General features: G+C 38.9%; 1 protein-coding gene across 5 annotated transcripts in view; it reads right to left on the reverse strand.

The window, feature by feature from the left end:
• The window catches only part of LOC117542932 (ras-related protein Rab-27B-like), a 75584-nt gene that overhangs the window by 3647 nt on the left and 49788 nt on the right, over window positions 1–22149 (reverse strand). For all 5 annotated transcript variants that reach the window (XM_034210823.1, XM_034210827.1, XM_034210824.1 and 2 more), the window contains exons 2-5: window positions 9712–9883; window positions 5964–6052; window positions 4384–4487; window positions 4011–4134 (exon numbers count right to left, since the gene is read on the reverse strand). In XM_034210823.1, the coding sequence (XP_034066714.1) occupies window positions 4011–4134; window positions 4384–4487; window positions 5964–6052; window positions 9712–9864 (470 nt within the window). In that variant the 5' untranslated portion in view covers window positions 9865–9883. The remainder of the gene's footprint in view (window positions 1–4010; window positions 4135–4383; window positions 4488–5963; window positions 6053–9711; window positions 9884–22149) is intronic.

Below are 22149 nucleotides of genomic sequence, written 5' to 3' on the forward strand. Positions count from 1 at the left end.
TATGACTTCCTTGAAGATAGTTTTGTTGCCAGGCAACATAAGACCAAGGTCTTGGCTGGTTGGAATTACACAGGAAAATATGTTTAACTAGCAGGAAGTCATTTGTTGAGATATTGCTCACAGTTCACCTTTATCTTTGTACAAACCCATAAACATCCTAATATTAACCCCGGATTAACCATTTCTTCATGCCTGTATGTTTGCAACAAAGTAATTGTTTGATGAAATGACCAAAAGAAAGAAATTGCACTCCCCTGTTTAAGTGTGACACTGTTAATCTGCATCACAGTAAAATCAAATATTATAAAGTATAAAATAATATAATAAATACAACATATGTTCAGGGAGTTGGAGTTTCTGTAATGTATTAGAGCCAAAACCAGAAATGTTTACACTCTTAGCTAGATGTAACAATACAACAAAAAAATCTCATTATTATTATTTCATTCTTAAATAAGAAATAAATGAAGGGTCAATTCCTTTGTAGTAAGAGATGCATCACATGAGGATTGTGTATATTTTGTAGTGGCTTAACTACTTATTTGTTGATGCAGACAAGCATAAATTATACATAAAACAAAAAATAATATTATCTCTATATCAAATCTAAGAGTTCGTTTTTCATAAATGATTTCATTTAAAAAGGCAAAAACAGCCAACGCAAAGACTCCTTCATGATTTTAGGCCAAGTTTGGGGGAAAACACTGGCAGATGCTGGCGACCTGAGACTTTAAAATAATATATGGATACAATTATTAAGCACTTAGCTCAGGAGCTACATCACAGGGTGGCTGACAGGTAATGACTGAATGTGATTCTAACCACAGGCGGACGATAAAGAGGTGATGGAGAGTCGAGTGAACATGGAAGGGACAGTCGGCTCCATCTAACCTGTAGGCTGTTCACTAAGAAATATCATGTGCAGTTTATTCTCTGTCTGTTACTTTAGATGAAAATAAGGAGCCCCTCCCCACGCCCCTCTGGGAGATATTTGGTTAAAAAGAACACAATGGTGCTCTAGGAGGAGATTCAGGAGATAAGGGGGGGGGGGGGGTACAGCTCATTTTCAGACAGGTTTTTATATAAATGAATCAGGACAAAAAGTGAGAATCTTTTTTCCTGACACTTTCAGAATCTCTTTACACAGAGGGGACACATGTTGATGTAGAAGAGACATGAAGACCGTCCACCAGGCGCCTTGGGGGACTTCTTGGAGGAATTAGATCATCTCCTCTCACACATCCCTGAAACTGGCCCTCCCGCTGTACTTCTCGGAGACTTCAACCTCCAGACAGGGAAGATAGACGAACCGCCTTTGTTGCTTTCTCACTGTCTCCGTCCCCACCAACTCATAAAGCTGGCAATGTCCTTGATCTCATATTCTCAAGGAACTGCACTACTTCTAACCTCTCTGTAAACCCGCTCCACACATCCGATCACTTCTTCATTTCATTCTCTCTATCCCTTTCCAAACATAACAAACTAATCTCTTCTCATCCTGCACCCGTCTGCCGTAAACTTAGTTCCCTCTCCCCCTCTACCTTTGCCTCATCGGTGCTCTCAGCCCTCCCTTCCTCTGACTCGTTCCAACTCCTGCCTCCAAACTCTGCTGCAGAAACTCTCCTCTCTACTCTCTCATCCTCTCTGGACTCTCACATCTCGGCAGGCTCGTCAGTCCCCTCCTGCTCCCTGGCTAAATGACGCACTGCGTGCTAATAGAACCGTCCTTAGGGCAGCAGAGCGGAAACGGTGGAAATCCAAACACCGTGACGACCTCCTAACCTATCAAGCTCTCCTCTCCTCTTTCTCTGCTTCGATCTCTCAGGCAAAAAGCACTTTCTTTCAAGATAAGATCCAATCTTCCTATTCCAATCAACTATTTTTCATCTTCTCCACCCTCTTGGACCCTCCCAAAGCCCCTCCCCCCTCCTCACTTCTGTCAAGCGACTTTGTTAACCACTTTGAAAAAAAGGTTGATGATATTCGCTCTTCTTTTTCTGACTCACCTTTACTCACCAGACCCTCCTTTCACCCACACACTAACCTCCTTTTCCCCTCTCTCTCCAAGTGAGGTTCTTACCCTCATTACCTCTGCCCGCCCTACCACCTGTCCTCTGGACCCTATCCCTTCAAACCTCCTTCAGACTATCGCTCCTGATATTCTACCGTTTCTCTCCCATTTCATCAACACTTCTCTAACTTCTGGTCACTTTCCAAACAGTCTCAAGGAGGCAAGAGTAAACCCTCTCCTAAAGAAACCCACTCTCAACCCGTCTGATGTTATAAACTACAGGCCTGTCTCTCTACTCCCGTTCCTGTCTAAAACACTTGAACGCGCTGTCTTTAAACAACTCTCCTGTTATCTCCATCAGAACAACCTTCTGGATCCGTACCAGTCTGGTTTCAAGGCAGGTCACTCCACAGAAACTGCTCTCATTGCTGTCACGGAGGAACTGCACACTGCCAAAACTGCATCCCTCTCCTCTGTCATCATCCTGTTGGACCTGTCTGCTGCATTCAACATGGTGAATCATCAGATCCTCCTTCGCACTCTCCAAGAACTTGGAGTGTCAGGCTCAGCACTTTCCCTCCTCTCCTCATACCTGAAAGACCGTACCTACAGGGTGACTTGGAGAGGGTCTGAGTCCGACCCTTGTCAATTAACTACAGGGGTCCCTCAGGGCTCTGTTCTCGGTCCCCTCCTCTTCTCCCTGTACACAAACTCGCTCGGATCAGTCATTAGCCCGCATGGTTTTTCATACCACTGCTACGCTGACGACACCCAATTAATTCTGTATTTTCCCCGCTCAGAGACCCAGGTCGTCGCACGCATCTCTGCTTGTCTAGCTGACATCTCTCAGTGGATGTCTGCTCATCACCTCAAGCTCAACCTTGACAAGACTGAACTGCTTTTCCTTCCGGGAAAAGATTGTCCCACTCTTGACCTGACAATCAACATTGGCACCTCTGTTGTTTCCCCGACTCAGACTGCAAGGAATCTGGGTGTGATCCTAGATAACAACCTGTCCTTCACTGCAAACATAGCTGCTACAACCCGCTGCTGCAGATACACGCTTTACAACATCAGGAGGATGCGTCCCCAGCTGACACAGAAAGCGACGCAGGTTCTGGTCCAGGCTCTCGTCATCTCACACCTAGACTACTGCAACTCCCTCCTGGCTGGTCTACCTGCATGTGCCATCCGACCTCTGCAGCTCATCCAGAATGCAGCGGCTCGTCTGGTCTTCAACCTTCCTAAATTCTCCCACACCACTCCGCTCCTCCGCTCGCTTCACTGGCTTCCGGTAACTGCTAGAATCCACTTCAAGACACTGGTACTTGCATACCATGCTGCGAATGGATCTGGCCCTTCCTACATCCAGGACATGGTTAAACCGTACACCCCAGCGCGTGCACTACGCTCTGCATCAGCCAAACGACTCGCTGCACCCTCGCTGCGAGGGGGACCCAAGTTCCCATCGGCAAAAAACACGTGGGTTTGCTATCCTGGCTCCAAAATTGTGGAATGAGCTCCCCATTGACATCAGGACGGCAGAAAGCCTGCACATCTTCCGGCGCAGACTGAAAACTCATATCTTTCGACTCCACCTCGAGCGATAGAATTACTAACAAAGCACTGCTAACAGAGCACTTATACTAATAAAGGACTGGCTTATCTATAGCCAGTTGAGTAGCACTTGAAATGTTTGGCTCTATGAAACCTGATGTACTTATATGATTCTGTTTTCTTCAAGGTTGTGTCTTCCTGGTCGAATGTACTTATTGTAAGTCGCTTTGGATAAAAGCGTCAGCTAAATGCAATGTAATGTAATGTAAAAATGTAAAGTAAAAGAAGAGGGGACACATGTTGATGTAGAAGAGACATGAAGAAGAGGGGACACATGAAGAAGTGGAATTTGCATAATAGGTGACCTTTAATACTCTAGTAATCATAGCTCCAAATAAAACTCCTGCACCAAATACTGAATGTGACAAACGAACAAATGTACCCGTATTTATCAGCCAGCTCCTTGGCCTGTTTCTCCTGAACCTCCCGCTGGTCCGCCAGGTCCGCCTTGTTTCCTATCAACACGATATCTGGATTCTCACAGTACGCATTGGCCTGTAGCTGGCCTGGAAACAATACAAACAAACAACAACATTAAACAACACTTGTATAAAAGGGAAAACAGATAGTTCCTCTTAGTGCTGGTTTATTTTATGCTTTCTTCATATGTCCTTCATCAGGCTTCCTTTCATCCATGACCAAATATAACTTTTCTGACCCCTGTGGAATTTGGACCTCTAGTGGCACGAAAGAGTAATGTTAAAGCTAGAACAGAGATGATTTTGTTACAAGTAAAGACAATATGAGACACATACTCATCCAGTTTCTGACATTGAGGAAACTCTGCTGGCTGGTGAGATCAAACATCAGCAGGAAGCCCATGGCGTCCCTGAAGAACGCCGTCGTCAGGCTGCGGAATCTGTAAGAGACGTATAGCAAATCAAACTAAGGATATGGCAGCTAAGATTTGAAGTCAGAGCTGAAATGCCTAAAAGGTGCAGTTTCTCCAACAATGCTATAGGAAAACTCAGACAAATGTGTGTGTGAAGACTGAAGAGACTACAACATTTCAGAACTGAGTTTTGTTGTATGTTATTTTGGGCTAGGTGAATATACCCTTCACTTCAATGCAACATCTCAGTAAAAGCAGATCCAGTTTTGACAAAGATAATAAATCTCATCGCTGAAATTCGAGCCTGTATCGTCACACTGAATGTTTCAACAGATCACTATCATTGTTTGTGTGCCTCCTTGTATGCACACACACACCATATGTCAATCATGTGTGCGGGAGTGTGTGTGGTGTTTAATTGCCACTGGCCTCGAATTGTTTAATCTGTTTATAAAGGCCTGATGACTCATCATTGCAGGATGACTCACTGTCAGTTACATAATCCTAACTTTATTTCTTCAGAGAACAAATTCTTATTTTCATAAACGGATCTTTTGACGGAGCACCCAGTCATTATTCAGCCTTTGTGACCAGTTTGTCAGACTGGAACCGCCCTGATGTCGGCTGCTTGATCCTGATTGTTTGCGTATCAAATATTTGCTCAGTAGTAAGCCATATTTACATAATAGTTATTATCGCTGGTGGTGTCACACCCAGAAGCACCCAATATCTACCCTTTGTACATTTGCATTAATAAAAGACATATCACGCTAATTGTCAGGTTCATATTTAGGGGCTGTACTGTCACATGTAATATTTACATGCTTTCATGTCTCCCAAAGTTCCCTCTACAGCAGGCCATTTACATGCACAAAGAACTATATAAACACACTACATGAAATAAAAAAAAACCTAAAAAATTATAGGGCTTCTTTAAGTCAATCAAAGTTAAGCATTACAGCTACCATCTCTGTGATTTGATGATACGATTTGCTCGTCAATAGGTGTACAAATCATGCATTGTTGTAGATAGAACCATAGTTAGTGTTTCTCTCCTAGTAAATATTGGGGAAATTACCCTCACAGACCAAACCGTTTTTTTGTATAAGGCTGTAAACATGTTTATTTCTGCTGTAAGGTCATTTGGGATATCATGAGGGTCTATGGAGTTGCTCTAGTGGCCAACATTACACAATATTACTGCTACGAAACTGAGAAAAAAATGAATCGTAACCCAATGGGTTATTATATCCTTCATTAAGCAATTGGGCACATTATTAGATGTCCCTCTTGGGCACAGTGGACTCTGGAAATATTTGCAGTACATTATTTACCATGTGTATTTCAAGAAAGGACAGCATAGACATGGTTGACTATCAATGCTGTATATATCTATATCTGTAGCCACGTTGAATTGAAAAAGTCATTGAAAAGTGTGAATATAGATAATTGTGTGCAAACTTAAACTGTAATTGCTATGATGTAAGGAAAGACATTACCCACCTCTCCTGCCCAGCTGTGTCCCATAGCTGAAGGTGAACCTTGAAGGTTTTCCCTGTTGTCGTCGCATTGGGATTGGCCGCTGTGTACACCTGAGGGGTCATAAACAAAACTAGTTTAGTTACATTTATCAGATACAATTAACAAAAACATTTATATAGAGAAAATGTTTGAAGGATCTATTGCAGGCATTAGTTTTAACCAGTAGGACCAGATATACTGGCGCATTGTTGAAGAAATAAAGTGATAGGAACTGTGTTAAACATTTAAATGGCAGCTACTACTGTCAATGCCTTTGGGTTGCAGGCAACACCAACAACATATATCACTATTACCTCTCCTGGTAATCCCAAACAGAAAACAGAGCAATCTCTCCGTCCTAGCCCTCTTACATTCAAGATGGTGGCAAAGAAAACTAAATAAATGGTGTATCTCATAGCTCTAGGGGCTTTAACAAACTCCACTGCTTCATTATTTGATTTCTCAGCATGTCTGACTAACGGTGATTTATTCTGACTGTAATGATGAACTCTCGTGTGCTGCAGCTGGTTGTTGTTTCGGTGTCTCAGCATGAAGCCTCGGGCGTCATTCACACAGATGAGACACTCTCTTTGAAAGCTGTGTTGATACGGATCACACTTAAAAAAAAAAAAAGTAAAGTGCTTTTTGTTCAGTTTTCCAGGTAACAACTAACTTTCAACTTGAAATTGTTGAGACGTACATCTGACAAAAGCGATTCCTCAAAAGGGAGACATGTTTGTCATTGAATCTAAGGATTTCTGGATTACGATGCCAAGTTCGGCCACTAATGCCACATCTGCACATTCACGTCTAAGGAAAAAAGTCCCCAATCGGACTGAAGTAGGTTGTCGACTGGTTGCATGTAATGTATAACTACACACTATGTGAGGGATACTGTACAGTGAGGCAGTTGTTAATAATAAAAAGAACACCGACAGGGTTAAAAGACGCCTCGCTGCACATTATCCTGCTTAATAAACAGTTACATATTAAACCAACGATTTGACTCACAGCATGGATTTTAAATGACTTTTTTTGTATGAATTGATCGTATTGCATCCGCTGGAACTGCGGCAACAGCAACGCAAATTAAAATGGCGGTAGCACTGATCGAGGTTTACTGTTCTGTCCAAATTAATTTTCCTAATAACCAGTTTTTTTTAAACACAGCCAGAGCCCATACAGTGTTCTTGTTAGAGGTATTTCCTGTCTGCCTTCTGCTGTTCCCTTTACTGTTTACGTCCTGTGTGTTTTCTGCTGTTGATTTCTCTATCGTTCTAACTTCTTTCCTTCTCTTGCGGTAATTTTTCTTTCTTAACATGGTACAGTTTAGCCATCATGAATCCAAAGTTGTGTGCTCTCCACAAATATAATAATAATACATTACATTTATAAAGCGCTTTTCCTGGTGCTCAAAGCGCTTATATAAACGCATATTCAAAAAGTATTCCACGTGCTTACTGATGGGGAAAACTAATTATATGTTGTTCACAGCTGACATTCAATAAACCAGACTTTTCTCTGCAGATTGATATGACTACACATAGTCCCTTGATCCTCCATAGCAATGGTAAGTTCTCATTAGCAGCGAAATATATAAACACCTCTATAATATCCAAATTGACCACAATCACGGACTGAAGATGGAAATGAACTATTAGTTCAAATCTGGCATAATTAATATCTCCTCTTTTCTGAGATTAATGTATGCATGGTCCTTGTTGAAATAAATACAAAGAAAAAAAGAATTCAACTGATGTAAAAAGTATAGTTAAATGCAGAGCCTGAATGTCAAACCTTCTTAATTCCTTTCCATTTAAAAAAACTAATTGTTCCACATTTAGCATTCAGCTTCCATAGAGACCCTGAGGAGGAGCCTCTGACATCACGGCGCTACAGCTGTGATCCAACGTGTCTGCTTCTGTTTGACTCCTGGACACGAGGTGTGATCTTAACACGCACACAGACCAAGTGAGGAACTCTAATCAATCCTGTGAGTCATCCGGAGCACTGGGGTTTAAACAGCGTTGTCTGTATTTCAGAGGAACAAAGGAAAAAACATCTTTCCAAAGCGAGCCTCGCCCACTCTCTGATTCAAATAACTCACACTTAGACATCTCAATGTGTTCACCCTGATGAGATCCCAGCTACAGAAGTAAATGTTTTCACTCAGGGACAGTTTTAAAGTGGTATTCACAGTCAATCTTTTGAGTGTTAAAGCCTCTGGTGGCGGTTTGTTTCTTCACAGATAACAGCAGCTGTGGAAAGACTGGATTTATCTCAATTAGAGCAGATTGATCTAACGGACTAGTTGTTACGCTGGGGAAATGACATCCATTAGAACTTTTTGAAGCAAGGAATCAACACAGCTTTTTTGCTACAGATTGACAATAGAAGATACTACTGTACATCTAGGTCTGTTTAAATATGATCATAAAAAAGGGTGCTACAGCCAGGAAAGGGCTATCTTCGCTTGGGATAAAGCCTCGAAACATGTGGCCTAGATCTGTCAAAAATACTGTTCATATTCTTTTATTATTCTTTGTAATGTCAGTGTGTACTGCTATTCCTCCTGGTGTAATGTGCAGCATGGGAAAGAAAACTGCTGCATTGAAAAGAAAACACAACATTTCGTCTCCTACTTTTTGCAATCACAAAAAGGGACTCAATGTGCATAAGCTATTACAATTTTTAATTTTATTATATGAACAGGGTCAGTATGTCCCGACTATATCTTTAAAGTTCTGTGTGTCTGATGCTCCTTGTTAACAATATGGTCATGTATATCACTTTAAATTAATTAAGATTATGAAAAGGGCTAGACAGGATGTCAAAATACATTTAAAAATAAGAATCTATATATTAAATTTAGTGTACATACTGCCGCAATTTTTCTTTTTTGTTTTCATTTAGCTACTCTCATTCTTCTTTATTTAATTTTTTTTTTTTTTTAAATGTTATGATGTGTACACCTAATTATTAAACCAAAATACTGTGTTGCTTTTATTGGATGTATTAGAGTAAAACGGCATTTGTAAACTATACTATTCTTTAAGTCCAGCCTTTAATTTATGATGACAAATGTTTGATACTAAATATCTTGGTTTCTGCTTCTTTAAGGTCACATTGGTCTGTCTTACATAATACACTTAAATAAAAAACATATTTTCTCTTGTCTTTATGTGCATTGCATTTGATTTTGAGGTAATCTAAAAGCAACGGAAAGTAATCGGGTTACTATTATATGTTGATACTTAGATTAAGTTATAGATTAAGTTGTTTTACAGGTAACTAGTGATTGTAAGGGAATACATCTCTAAAGTAACCCTCCCAACCCTGAGGATGATTTACTTTATTTATCCATGTGTTTGACAGCAATCATGACGTTGGAAACTCACTCCATCTTCCCCCGTTAATGTTTCCTGGGCTAGAGGTAGATCTGACTGTCTGTCGCTGTACAAGTTAATATAATGATCGTGACTCAGCTCAGCAGATGCTCAGGAGAAAAACAGCAGACCTGACCCTGTGTTTGTTCTTTCAAATACAGCCCAAAAATATGCTTGGGAAAATGACAAGTAACTATGGTAACCCAGCATGAATATCTCGCATACTCCTGTTTTAAGTTGATTAAAAACTAGAAACAGAAACGTCTCAAACCTACCGGAAAGATATACACATTTCCCTGCGTTCAGTAAAGACTATCCCAGTAAGATGAGATGATAGAACTCACCACTCTCTTTTCCCTGAAGTCGATGCCGACTGTGGTGATGAACTTTGGGTTGAACTTGTTGTCTGTGTATCGGTACAGGAAGGTGGTCTTCCCCACGCCGGAGTCCCCCAGGGCAAGGAGCTTTATAAGGTAGTCATAATCCCCATCAGTCATATTGATGCCCGCAATAAACCTGTGGGAAACAGACGGAGGAGATGTTAACGGACAGAGGCACTCAGAAAGGCTTAGCTGAAGTTAGAATACATACTGCATAATGTAGGCATTCTGTGTGTGTGTGTGTGTGTGTGTGTGTGTGCATATAATCATACTAATAGGAACAATGTGAGGTTTGATTGGTTAAACTAGCCAATGAATAGAAAGAACACGTACACAGTGATAGGGAGGAGACGGTACGTATGTGTGTGTGTGTGTGTGTGTGTGTGTGTGTGTGTGTGTGTGTGTGTGTTACTAGCCACTGTTGAATTATGGAAGTGTGGTCATAGGGTCATCCTGCCCAGAACATGACATTCTGGGAAAACGGTGTTGTGTGTGTGTGTGTGTGTGTGTGTGTGTGTGTGTGTGTGTGTGTGTGTGTGTGTGTATATCAGAGTATGGGAAAGCAGTAGAAAATGTACTCAGTTTATTAAAGGAATAATTCACCCCCAAAATAAACGCTTGAAAAACAAATACTGCCCCATGATATTCTTAGAGCCTTACCAGTAGTAAATGTCAAAAGGGTTTATCATCTGGGGAGCAGGACCATGATCAAGAAATGCATTTCAAAACGTTTGATTTCCATGATTTCTTTTCACATGTTTCTATTGAGTTGTAGTCTGGGGTCTGTTTGCCTCAAAGCTAGATGAGGTATTTTTAGAAAGAGGATCACAAGACTCTAATTCACTCAGCTGAGAGGAAGCAGATATAACACTGAGCTTTATTACAGGGATGACAGTGATTAACCAGGAGCTCTGATCTGCTCACAATAACCTCACTGTACGTCAGTACGATGAGAACCAGTCACACTGTTCACCAACCAACCACACTGAAGAAACATGGTTATCACGCATATATAAAGATTACTAGATAGTGTTGGAGGCAGGGCCGTGCGCTTTTCTACGAAAGTTGCTTGGTGGCGCATGAATCTTAAAATTAGCAGAATTATGAGATTACCTTCCGCATCCATGGGCCCTTAAAAAGCACATTTTTCATTAACCCTGCCTCCCAGTTATCTTTAAACTAGCTCTGGATTAGACTTTAAGTGCATTATGCAACTTTAAGGAGCTTTTATATAAAAAGGGCTATTCAGTATTGGCAAGTTGATTATTTCAAAAACAATTAGTCGCTGATATTCTGATCATTTCCAATGGAAGTCTAAGGAGGCCCAATAACATAACATGACAAACCCGGAAATGAATATTCCACAGTTTGGCCATTATGTCAAACTGGCTTTAAGGCTAGATAGTATTCCTAGTATAAATAGCATAAATGTATAATTGTCTAGAAGAGAAAGAAGTAAAAAAAGTTCACAGAGATGATAAATCAGATTTTTCAGGCATATTTGAGTTAGATTTTGAACCAAAACCAACTCTCACAGAGCTACATATGTACGCAAAGCCAGTCCAAATAGACAGCTGAAGTAAAACCAAGGAATAACAGACTCCATTTCCCATAAGCTCTACCATCCGTGGCGTGAAAAACAATTCTAAGATAGGACAACAGAAGATTTGAGTCCAAAATCAACAGAAGGATGCCTAAACAAGGTAGAACTAGTGAAGCAATGGTGATATAATGAATATGGTCGAATGGTAGAAGATGCTGTTGCGCTGCTAAACTTTAATTGGAGCTGTATCGTTTTGTTTGCTTAATAAATTGTTTGATTTCATTAAAATGCATCTGGTTTAAATGTCCAATGAACATAAAGCAGACTTTAATACAATACAAATCAATAAATCTAACAAATTCAATACGTCACAATGATGACTTTCGCGACAAAAGTTAATCAAGGTAAAAGGACCGTTTTCTAGACCTAATTCAATTGGCTTTCCTTCATTGGTGCGGACGTTTTGGCACATGACAGTACTCTGATAGATTTTTCCTTTCTTTGGTTGCTCTAACACATTTAGCATAAATCAGTCATGTCTTTTATGAAGCCTCCCGACGTTGAAAGGACGGGGGTGAGACGAGATAGATGCTTCAACGTTATTGATCTGTGCTCATTTGTAGAAAACTGGGAACACTACAACCAGTGGTGTGATGAGTGGTGTGGTCAGTCATGATCCCCCGAGGGTTAAACTGTTAACAGCAGCTCGGTCAGCTGACGCCAGAGAACAGGAGGACTCACAGTCACCCAGACAACCAACTACACAACAGAGAAACTCCAGAATGGGAGAAGATAGAAAAAAAGTGTGTTCATTTTCTTAGTGGTAAAAGATAATATTTTAAAAGATTGTTATTCAGAAATAACTTTCATTATCGCAATAACATTTACGATACGTATAGGAAGGGTTGCTCGAAGTGCGATAAATCATAGTATATTTAATGTGCCATGCATTCACTCTCTGATATCTCATCATATATACCTCGTCACTGTACCGTTTTTTACATTAATTATTTGACCGTCTATGTTACTATCTAATTGCTCTTTTTACTGAACTGTTGGTGTACAGTTTTAGTATTATGCTGCTGTGTTTATTGTGTATTTGTAACTCTGGCACAACAATTTCCTTCGGGATAAATAAAGTCCCATCTTATCTTACATGTATATATCTGGCCAATCAAATGGAGCCCTACTGCTGTAGATGTCCCGCCCCCATGTAGAAGTCACACTCATAGCTGAAGGGTAAAGCTGATGGACTTCAACTGAGTGTTGGTTATGACTGAAGGGAGGGACCACCAAGGAAAATAATGGGGATGAAAATTACGTTTTTCAAACATGTATTTTATGTAAGTCATGTCAAACACGTGTGACAACTACCGGAGGTTTCATGAGGACCTGAAACCTCTTCAATGTCACATCCGGCTAACAATTGAATTGTAACACTCGTACATGTTTGTTCTCCTTGTATCACCCAGCGATAGAGTGTAGATACTTTCCTGCATGCAGCATTACGGCAAACAGCAAAAGTAAACACATCCTTTACTCAAGTAGAAGTACAGATACTCGTGTTTAAAAATACTCTGGTACAAGTAGAAGTACTGACTAAACTTCTTTACTCAAGTCAAAGTAAAGAAGCTTTGAAATGTACTTCAGTAAAAAGTACCCATAGCTAGCAGCTGTTTTAAAGAGTACCTGACCTCCCTTTATATCAATAGAACAATAATGTCATTGTTAGCTAATGAATGTTTCCATGCTGAACAACGGCAACATGACAACGTTTTCATTGGTCCCTCTTCTTTAGAGAAGACCAGGAAATGATGGATACACGGATCGTGTTCAAATCAATAGGCACGCAATGACTCTAAAGAATAATGATCACGCCACCAAACATACATTCAAACTAAAGGACCAGCTGTTGGAAAATGAGAGAAGTAGAAAGTACCGGTATTTGAGTTCAACATGTAAGAAGTAGAAAGTAACAGGTGTTTGTGTTCAACATGTAAGAAGTAGAAAGTACAGGGTATTTGGGTTCAACATGTAAGAAGTAGAAAGTACAGGTATTTGAGTTCAACATGTAAGAAGTAGAAAGTACAGGTATTTGGGTTCAACATGTAAGAAGTAGAAAGTACAGGTATTTGTGTTCAACATGTGAGAAGTAGAAAGTACAGGTATTTGTGTTCAACATGTAAGAAGTAGAAAGTACAGGTATTTGTGTTCAACATGTAAGAAGTAGAAGTACAGGTATTTGAGTTCAACATGTAAGAAGTAGAAAGTACAGGTATTTGTGTTCACATGTAAGAAGTAGAAAGTACAGGTATTTGTGTTCAACATGTAAGAGTAGAAAGTACAGGTATTTGTGTTCAACATGTAGAAGTAGAAAGTTCAGGTATTTGTGTTCAACATGTAAGAAGTAGAAAGTACAGGTATTTGAGTTCAACATGTAAGAAGTAGAAAGTTCAGGTATTTGTGTTCAACATGTAAGAAGTAGAAAGTACAGGTATTTGTGTTCAACATGTAAGAAGTAGAAAGTACAGGTATTTGTGTTCAACATGTAAGAAGTAGAAAGTACAGGTATTTGAGTTCAACATGTAAGAAGTAGAAAGTTCAGGTATTTGAGTTCAACATGTAAGAAGTAGAAAGTACAGGTATTTGGGTTCAACATGTAAGAAGTAGAAAGTACAGGTATTTGTGTTCAACATGTAAGAAGTAGAAAGTACAGGTATTTGTGTTCAACATGTAAGAAGTAGAAAGTACAGGTATTTGTGTTCAACATGTAAGAAGTAGAAAGTACAGGTATTGAGTTCAACATGTAAGAAGTAGAAAGTACAGGTATTTGTGTTCAACATGTAAGAAGTAGAAAGTACAGGTATTTGGGTTCAACATGTAAGAAGTAGAAAGTACAGGTATTTGTGTTCAAACATGTAAGAAGTAGAAAGTACAGGTATTTGTGTTCAACATGTAAGAAGTAGAAAGTACAGGTATTTGTGTTCAACATGTAAGAAGTAGAAAGTACAGGTATTTGGGTTCAACATGTAAGAAGTAGAAAGTACAGGTATTTGTGTTCAACATGTAAGAAGTAGAAAGTACAGGTATTTGTGTTCAACATGTAAGAAGTAGAAAGTACAGGTATTTGAGTTCAACATGTAAGAAGTAGAAAGTACAGGTATTTGTGTTCAACATGTAAGAAGTAGAAAGTACAGGTATTTGTGTTCAACATGTAAGAAGTAGAAAGTACAGGTATTTGTGTTCAAAATGTAAGAAGTATAAAGTACAGGTATTTGGGTTCAACATGTGAGAAGTAGAAAGTACAGGTATTTGTGTTCAACATGTAAGAAGTAGAAAGTTCAGGTATTTGGGTTCAACATGTAAGAAGTAGAAAGTACAGGTATTTGGGTTCAACATGTAAGAAGTAGAAAGTAACAGGTATTTGGGTTCAGAGGAGCGGATGTAATGTAAGAAGTAGAAAGTACAGGTATTTGGGTTCAACATGTAAGAAGTAGAAAGTACAGGTATTTGAGTTCAACATGTGAGAAGTAGAAAGTACATGTAAGAATGAGAAAGTACAGGTATTTGGATTCAACATGTAAGAAGTAGAAAGTACAGGTATTTGTGTTCAACATGTAAGAAGTAGAAAGTACAGGTATTTGTGTTCAAAATGTAAGAAGTAGAAAGTACAGGTATTTGGGTTCAACATGTAAGAAGTAGAAAGTACAGGTATTTGAGTTCAACATGTAAGAAGTAGAAAGTACAGGTGTTTGGGTTCAACATGTAAGAAGTAGAAAAGTACAGGTATTTGTGTTCAACATGTGAGAAGGTAGAAAGTACAGGTATTTGTGTTCAACATGTAAGAGTAGAAAAGTACCAGGTATTTGTGTTCAACATGTAAGAAGTAGAAAGTACAAGGTATTTGTGTTCAACATGTAAGAAGTAGAAAGTTCAGGTATTTGTGTTCAACATGTAAGAAGTAGAAAGTACAGGTATTTGAGTTCAACATGTAAGAAGTAGAAAGTTCAGGTATTTGTGTTCAACATGTAAGAAGTAGAAAGTACAGGTATTTGTGTTCAACATGTAAGAAGTAGAAAGTACAGGTATTTGTGTTCAACATGTAAGAAGTAGAAAGTACAGGTATTTGAGTTCAACATGTAAGAAGTAGAAAGTTCAGGTATTTGAGTTCAACATGTAAGAAGTAGAAAGTACAGGTATTTGGGTTCAACATGTAAGAAGTAGAAAGTACAGGTATTTGTGTTCAACATGTAAGAAGTAGAAAGTACAGGTATTTTGTGTTCAACATGTAAGAAGTAGAAAGTACAGGTATTTGTGTTCAACATGTAAGAAGTAGAAAGTACAGGTATTTGTGTTCAACATGTAAGAAGTAGAAAGTACAGGTATTTGTGTTCAACATGTAAGAAGTAGAAAGTACAGGTATTTGAGTTCAACATGTAAGAAGTAGAAAGTACAGGTATTTGTGTTCAACATGTAAGAAGTAGAAAGTACAGGTATTTGTGTTTCAACATGTAAGAAGTAGAAAGTACAGGTATTTGTGTTCAAATGTAAGAAGTATAAAGTACAGGTATTTGGGTTCAACATGTGAGAAGTAGAAAGTACAGGTATTTGTGTTCAACATGTAAGAAGTAGAAAGTTCAGGTATTTGGGTTCAACATGTAAGAAGTAGAAAGTACAGGTATTTGGGTTCAACATGTAAGAAGTAGAAGTACAGGTATTTGGGATTCAACATGTAAGAAGTAGAAAGTACAGGTATTTGGGTTCAACATGTAAGAAGTAGAAAGTACAGGTATTTGAGTTCAACATGTAAGAAGTAGAAAGTACAGGTATTTGGATTCAACATGTAAGAAGTAGAAAGTACAGGTATTTGTGTTCAACATGTAAGAAGTATAAAGTTCAGGTATTTGTGTTCAAAATGTAAGAAGTATAAAGTACAGGTATTTGTGTTCAACATGTAAGAAGTAGAAAGTACAGGTATTTGTGTTCAACATGTAAGAAGTAGAAAGTACAGGTATTTGGATTCAACATGTAAGAAGTAGAAAGTACAGGTATTTGGTGTTCAACATGTAAGAAGTATAAAGTTCAGGTATTTGTGTTCAAAATGTAAGAAGTATAAAGTACAGGTATTTGTGTTCAACATGTAAGAAGTAGAAAGTACAGGTATTTGTGTTCAACATGTAAGAAGTAGAAGTACAGGTATTTGGATTCAACAGTAAGAAGTAGAAAGTACAGGTATTTGTGTTCAACATGTAAGAAGTATAACAGTTCAGGTATTTGTGTTCAAAATGTAAGAAGTATAACGTACAGGTATTTGTGTTCAACATGTAAGAAGTATAAAGTACAGGTATTGTGTTCAACATGTAAGAAGTAGAAAAGTACAGTATTTGGTTCAACATGTAAGAAGTAGAAAGTACAGGTATTTGTGTTCAACAGGTAAGAAGTAGAAAGTACAGGTATTTGTGTTCAAACATGTAAGAAGTAGAAAGTACAGGTATTTGTTGTTCAAAATGTAAGAAGTATAAAGTACAGGTATTTGGGTTCAACATGTGAGAAGTAGAAAGTACAGGTATTTGTGTTCAACATGTAAGAAGTAGAAAGTTCAGGTATTTGAGTTCAACATGTAAGAAGTAGAAAGTACAGGTATTTGGGTTCAACCTGTAAGAAGTAGAAAGTACAGGGATTTGGGTTCAACATGTAAGAAGTAGAAAGTACAGGTATTTGGGTTCAACATGTAAGAAGTAGAAAGTACAGGTATTTGAGTTCAACATGTAAGAAGTAGAAAGTACAGGTATTTGGATTCAACATGTAAGAAGTAGAAAGTACAGGTATTTGTGTTTCAACATGTAAGAAGTATAAAGTTCAGGTATTTGTGTTCAAATGTAAGAAGTATAAAGTACAGGTATTTGGGTTCAACATGTGAGAAGTAGAAAGTTCAGGTACTTGTGTTCAAAATGTAAGAAGTCAAAGTAAAAAGTCATGGAGTAAAGTACTGATACCAGAAACATTTACTTAAGTACAGTAACGAAGTATTTGTACTCCAATACTTCCCACCTCTGCTCACTATATTACTAAACTGAAAAGTGTCTTGTACGAGTTCAAGAAAAACAATTGAACACAGGATGATTGTATTGCTAACCCAAAAACACTAGAAATTATGTTTTTTGTCAAACCAGTCCAGGGGCCTCATGTATAACGCCGTGCGTAGGATTCACGTGGGAAGGTTGCTTACGCAGTAGAAATCTGAAAAATAGGTACATACATTTTCCGATTCACAAAACATTGCGTACCGGCGAGGAAAGTGCGTACGGCACTTCCTACGCCAGTTTCCCTTTATAAATCACATTCGACTCGAAATGCGGTGCAGCTTTTTTCTATAAATAGTCAAAGAAACGCCCATTCATTCATTCATTTTGACTGACTGCATGAAGAAGATCGCAGGAAATGACGACAGAACAGCTAAAAAAGACATCTCACACCGTGTCAGATTTTGGTTATTTTGGGGAGGTCGAGATAAATCATATTGTTTGGTGTTTAGCAGCATGGAGGTCGGATCGTCACCAACATAAATAAATAAGTGGTCCGAAAAAGGTCAATGACAAAAAAAATACACATAGCCTTCCTCAGGCAGTGTGTTTGTACCGGGGACAGGAGACACCCCCTTGATGAGAAACTGTAAGAAATGATCAGGGAATCCCTCCGGAGTGGAGTCATGACGACTGGATCTGAATTATGTTTTCTTATTTGGTGGTTTGTGTCCCAGCTGTCGATCAGCTGTGCGCAGCGTCTCCACTGCAGCCTGTGCATTTTGTGTGCACTGAGGAGTCTCAAACAGGCGTTTGTTAAATCATTTTAAGATTGTTTTTAATCAATTTGTGAAAATGAATTCTTCATATATGATAAATGAGAGGTAACATTTTATTTATGGTATTATTTCTCTCCATTCTTCCTTCTGCCAACGGTGTCGCAGTTTCTCGTCTCTCCCGTTGATGTGCTTAGTGCGTACGCATGGGTTAGAGTTTGCGTGGAGGACCGCACATTTTCCCGTCAAGTTAGTATTTTATAAATCGCAAACATTGTGTAGAAACTGGCGTACGCCATTTTTTGAGCGTATATCCCTTTATAAATGAGGCCCCAGAGCTGGAGGTGAGGCTAGACAGTTTGTTCTCTGATCTAGTGTGTGTGGATCTAAAAGTTCCCTGGTTATACTTGGCTTGTTCATTTACCCATTAAAATCTCCAAAGGCTCTGGGCTATGTTCAACAAGCCCCAAATCCCTTGTAATAAGTAACCCGGTACATGTAAACATGAGAAATCATATTGAGTTATGTTTCAGCCAATACATCCAGGGCATATAAATCGAATCCATATTTTAATGTTCAGGGAAAAACATGAAGCATACTTCTCAAGCTGCACCGCTTGCCAAAATGGGGCTTTTAAACGTCAGAATGCTTTTTTAAATTTATTTTTTTAATGGAAAAACAAGCAAATAACTGGCGATGAGCTCTTTCTCTAAAGCCTAAAACAAATATCTCAATGTTCACATTTGCTTGCATTTCCCAAGTTAGTCATGAGTCCAGTCATGTTGACGGTCATATTTGTTACCTTTTTGTTTTACTTTTAGCATTCCCAATGTCAAGATAAATGTGGAAAAACTCTCGAATAAAAATCAGATTTCCCCACTGCACCCGTCTAAAGACCCATTTATTTTCTTTAGTCTCTTAATAGTCATCAATGAAGACATTTCTATTGTTTGTTTAAAAAAAAAATGTGTATCTGTCCTCTGTGTGATTATTGTAAACAAAAGGTTATTATATATTTCTTTCTGCATTAAAAAGATAAAGAAGCGTGCAAAGCGACACTTAAGGGTTGTTCAGAGTAGTTGTTTTCCTCACATAATTTTTTCAAATTGTACAGGCAGAATGTATGTCCACACCGTTGCCTATGAGGGACCGTACAGGCCGTAATTCATACTGGTCCTCTCACGCACATACATTCTCCTTTTACATACATATATTTTCACTCTTAAATACATACATTCTCCTTTTACATACATATATTTTCACTCTTACATACATTCTCCTTTTACATACATATATTTTATAATATATGCATGTCTGAAGAGAATATATGTATGCAAGAGAAGAATGTATGTATGTGTGAAGACAATATATGTATGTGAGAGAAGAATGTATGTATGTGTGAAGACAATATATGTATGTGAGAGAAGAATGTATGTATGTGTGAGAGAAAGTATAGTGGAAACGGAAGGAGTATGGTTGAAACGGAAGGCAGGTCATTCTTGCGCTGTGATTGGCTCAGAAGGTCGAGCGGAGCGGGCTCATGTTCAGAACTTCTGATTCAAATCAACATGATGGAGGGAGAGGGTTAGGGTTAGATGACTCCGTGTATCTACGGACCACTTGTTTTTCTTTATTAAACAAGTAAACGGAAGAGTGTCTGCGAGGCGTTTTTGCTTTTTTACCTTACTAAATGGTCTAATGGTCATTGTAGCGAGGGGGGGGGGGACGCGATACTCGCGGAAGTGATTTCAAAACAAAAGCACTCGTTTGCTTGGAACGTTGAACATAATTATAAACAAGGGGAAACAAGGTGAATTTAGCGATCACAACGAAAACGGCCAAGACACACATTGAGCCCAGAAAATGAATGTTATTAAGGCTGTAAATATAATAGGCATGTGTCTAAAATGGACAACATTGTTAGGAGATTTAAACTATACAGCGATTCTGCACTGCGGTCACTCAGCCGTCTCTCGCGTTTGGTCTTTCAAATCAGCTGCTCTTCATATTTTACAAATATTTTTTACTGAAAGTTCTTAATAAAACTGACACTGTTGGACTCGAAGGGAGAAGAATACATGGACAACATTGTTAGGAGATTTAAACTATACAGAGAGCCGTTTTTTCAAATCAGTAGCTCTTCATTTTCTTTTTACAAATATATTTTACCACAAGTTCTTCATAAAACTGACACTGTTGGACTCGGTACTAGTTTGACTGCTACTAACAATACATTGAAGTACTTTTACTGTGTACTTTGTGAGAAATACTCTGTCAAAGTCCCCTCCATATAGCACATAATCTAATGCATCAATCCGTCCCAGGCGGGAGTTTATAAACCAAAGAGTAACCGCCCTTACGGCACGCTCTGATGAGTAAAGCGAACGCACCCGTAAGGACACCTGGCCAGGGATGTGACAGTTTCAGGGGTTGGACAAAATGTTCCTTAAAACCCCTAATGCTTGCTGCAATCTACGCGATTCATCTCCCTCCATCATGTTATGTTGATTTGAAATCAGAAGTTCTGAACATGAGCCCGCCCCGCTCGACCTTCTGAGCCAATCACAGCGCAAGAATGACCTGCCTTCCGTTTCAACCATACTCCTTCCGTTTCCACTATACTTTCTCTCACACATACATTCTTCTCTCACATACATACATTCTTCTCTCACATACATACATTCTTCTCTCACATACATATATTGTCTTCACACATACATTCTTCACTTGCATACATATATTCTCTTCAGACATGCATATTATAAAATATATGTATGTAAAAGGAGAATGTATGTATGTAAGAGTGAAAATATATGTATGTAAAAGGAGAATGTATGTATGTAAGAGTGAAAATATATGTATGTAAGAGGAGAATGTATGTGCGTGAGAGGACCAGTATGAATTATGGCCTGTACGGCCCCTCATAGTTGCCACTTTATTAGGTGCAATTAACTTAAAATATGCATATCGTGACGATAATCGCGATATGCGCATAGTCACATCGCAGGACTTTTTATTTTTATTTTAGGACGTGCGATATTAAGTAGGCAAATTAACTCAAACAAGTCATGTTATAATTATTTTACTGCTTGCTACAACAGGAAACCTCGTGCGGCTCTCATGTCAGGGGTACTTGAGTGACAGGCTCTGCATGCACCGCAAACCACCAATCAAATCTCCAAAGCAAACGGACCCGGTGATTAAAGGTAAAAACACTGAATAAAGTAGTTTCATGTGTTTCTCCAGGGCAGTTCGGCGCTGCTAACCGAGCTAGCTCAGCTTGTTGCTCTGATAACTTAAGATCCAGACGTTCGTGACTAAAATCCTTCATCCGGTTAATATAGTTAGAAAAATACCAATTGTATAGCATTAAAGTTCAAGAAAGGAAGGTTTGCGGACAAAAAAAAACGGTCTTCTTCTTCAATTCCTGTATTTTTTCATATCGCAATATATATATATATATATATATTATATATTACATTACATTACATTGCATTTAGCTGACGCTTTTATCCAAAGCGACTTACAATAAGTGCGTTCGACCAACAAAATACAAACTTGAAGAAAACAGAATCATATAAGTACATCAGGCTTCATAGAGCAAAAACATTTCAAGTGCTACTCAACTGGCTTTAGATAAGCCAGTCCTTTATTAGTATATAAGTGCTTTGTTAATAGTTCTATCGCTCGAAGTGGAGTCGAAAGAGATGAGTTTTCATTCTGCGCCGGAAGGTGTGTAAGCTATCTGCTGTCCTGATGTCAATGTGGAGCTCATTCCACCATTTAGGAGCCAGGATAGCAAACCCACGTGTTTTTGCTGATGGGAACTTGGGTCCCCTTCGCAGCGAGGGTGCAGCGAGCCGTTTGGTTGATGCAGAGCGGAGTGCACGTGCTGGGGTGTACGGTTTAACCATGTCCTGGATGTAGGAAGGGCCAGATCCATTCGCAGCATGGTACGCAAGTACCATTGTCTTGAAGTGGATTCTAGCAGTTACCGGAAGCCAGTGAAGGGAGCGGAGGAGCGGAGTGGTGTGGGAGAATTTAGGAAGGTTGAAGACCA

The sequence above is a fragment of the Gymnodraco acuticeps genome, unplaced genomic scaffold (genome assembly GCF_902827175.1).
Source record: "Gymnodraco acuticeps unplaced genomic scaffold, fGymAcu1.1, whole genome shotgun sequence".
Classification (NCBI taxonomy): domain Eukaryota; kingdom Metazoa; phylum Chordata; class Actinopteri; order Perciformes; family Bathydraconidae; genus Gymnodraco; species Gymnodraco acuticeps.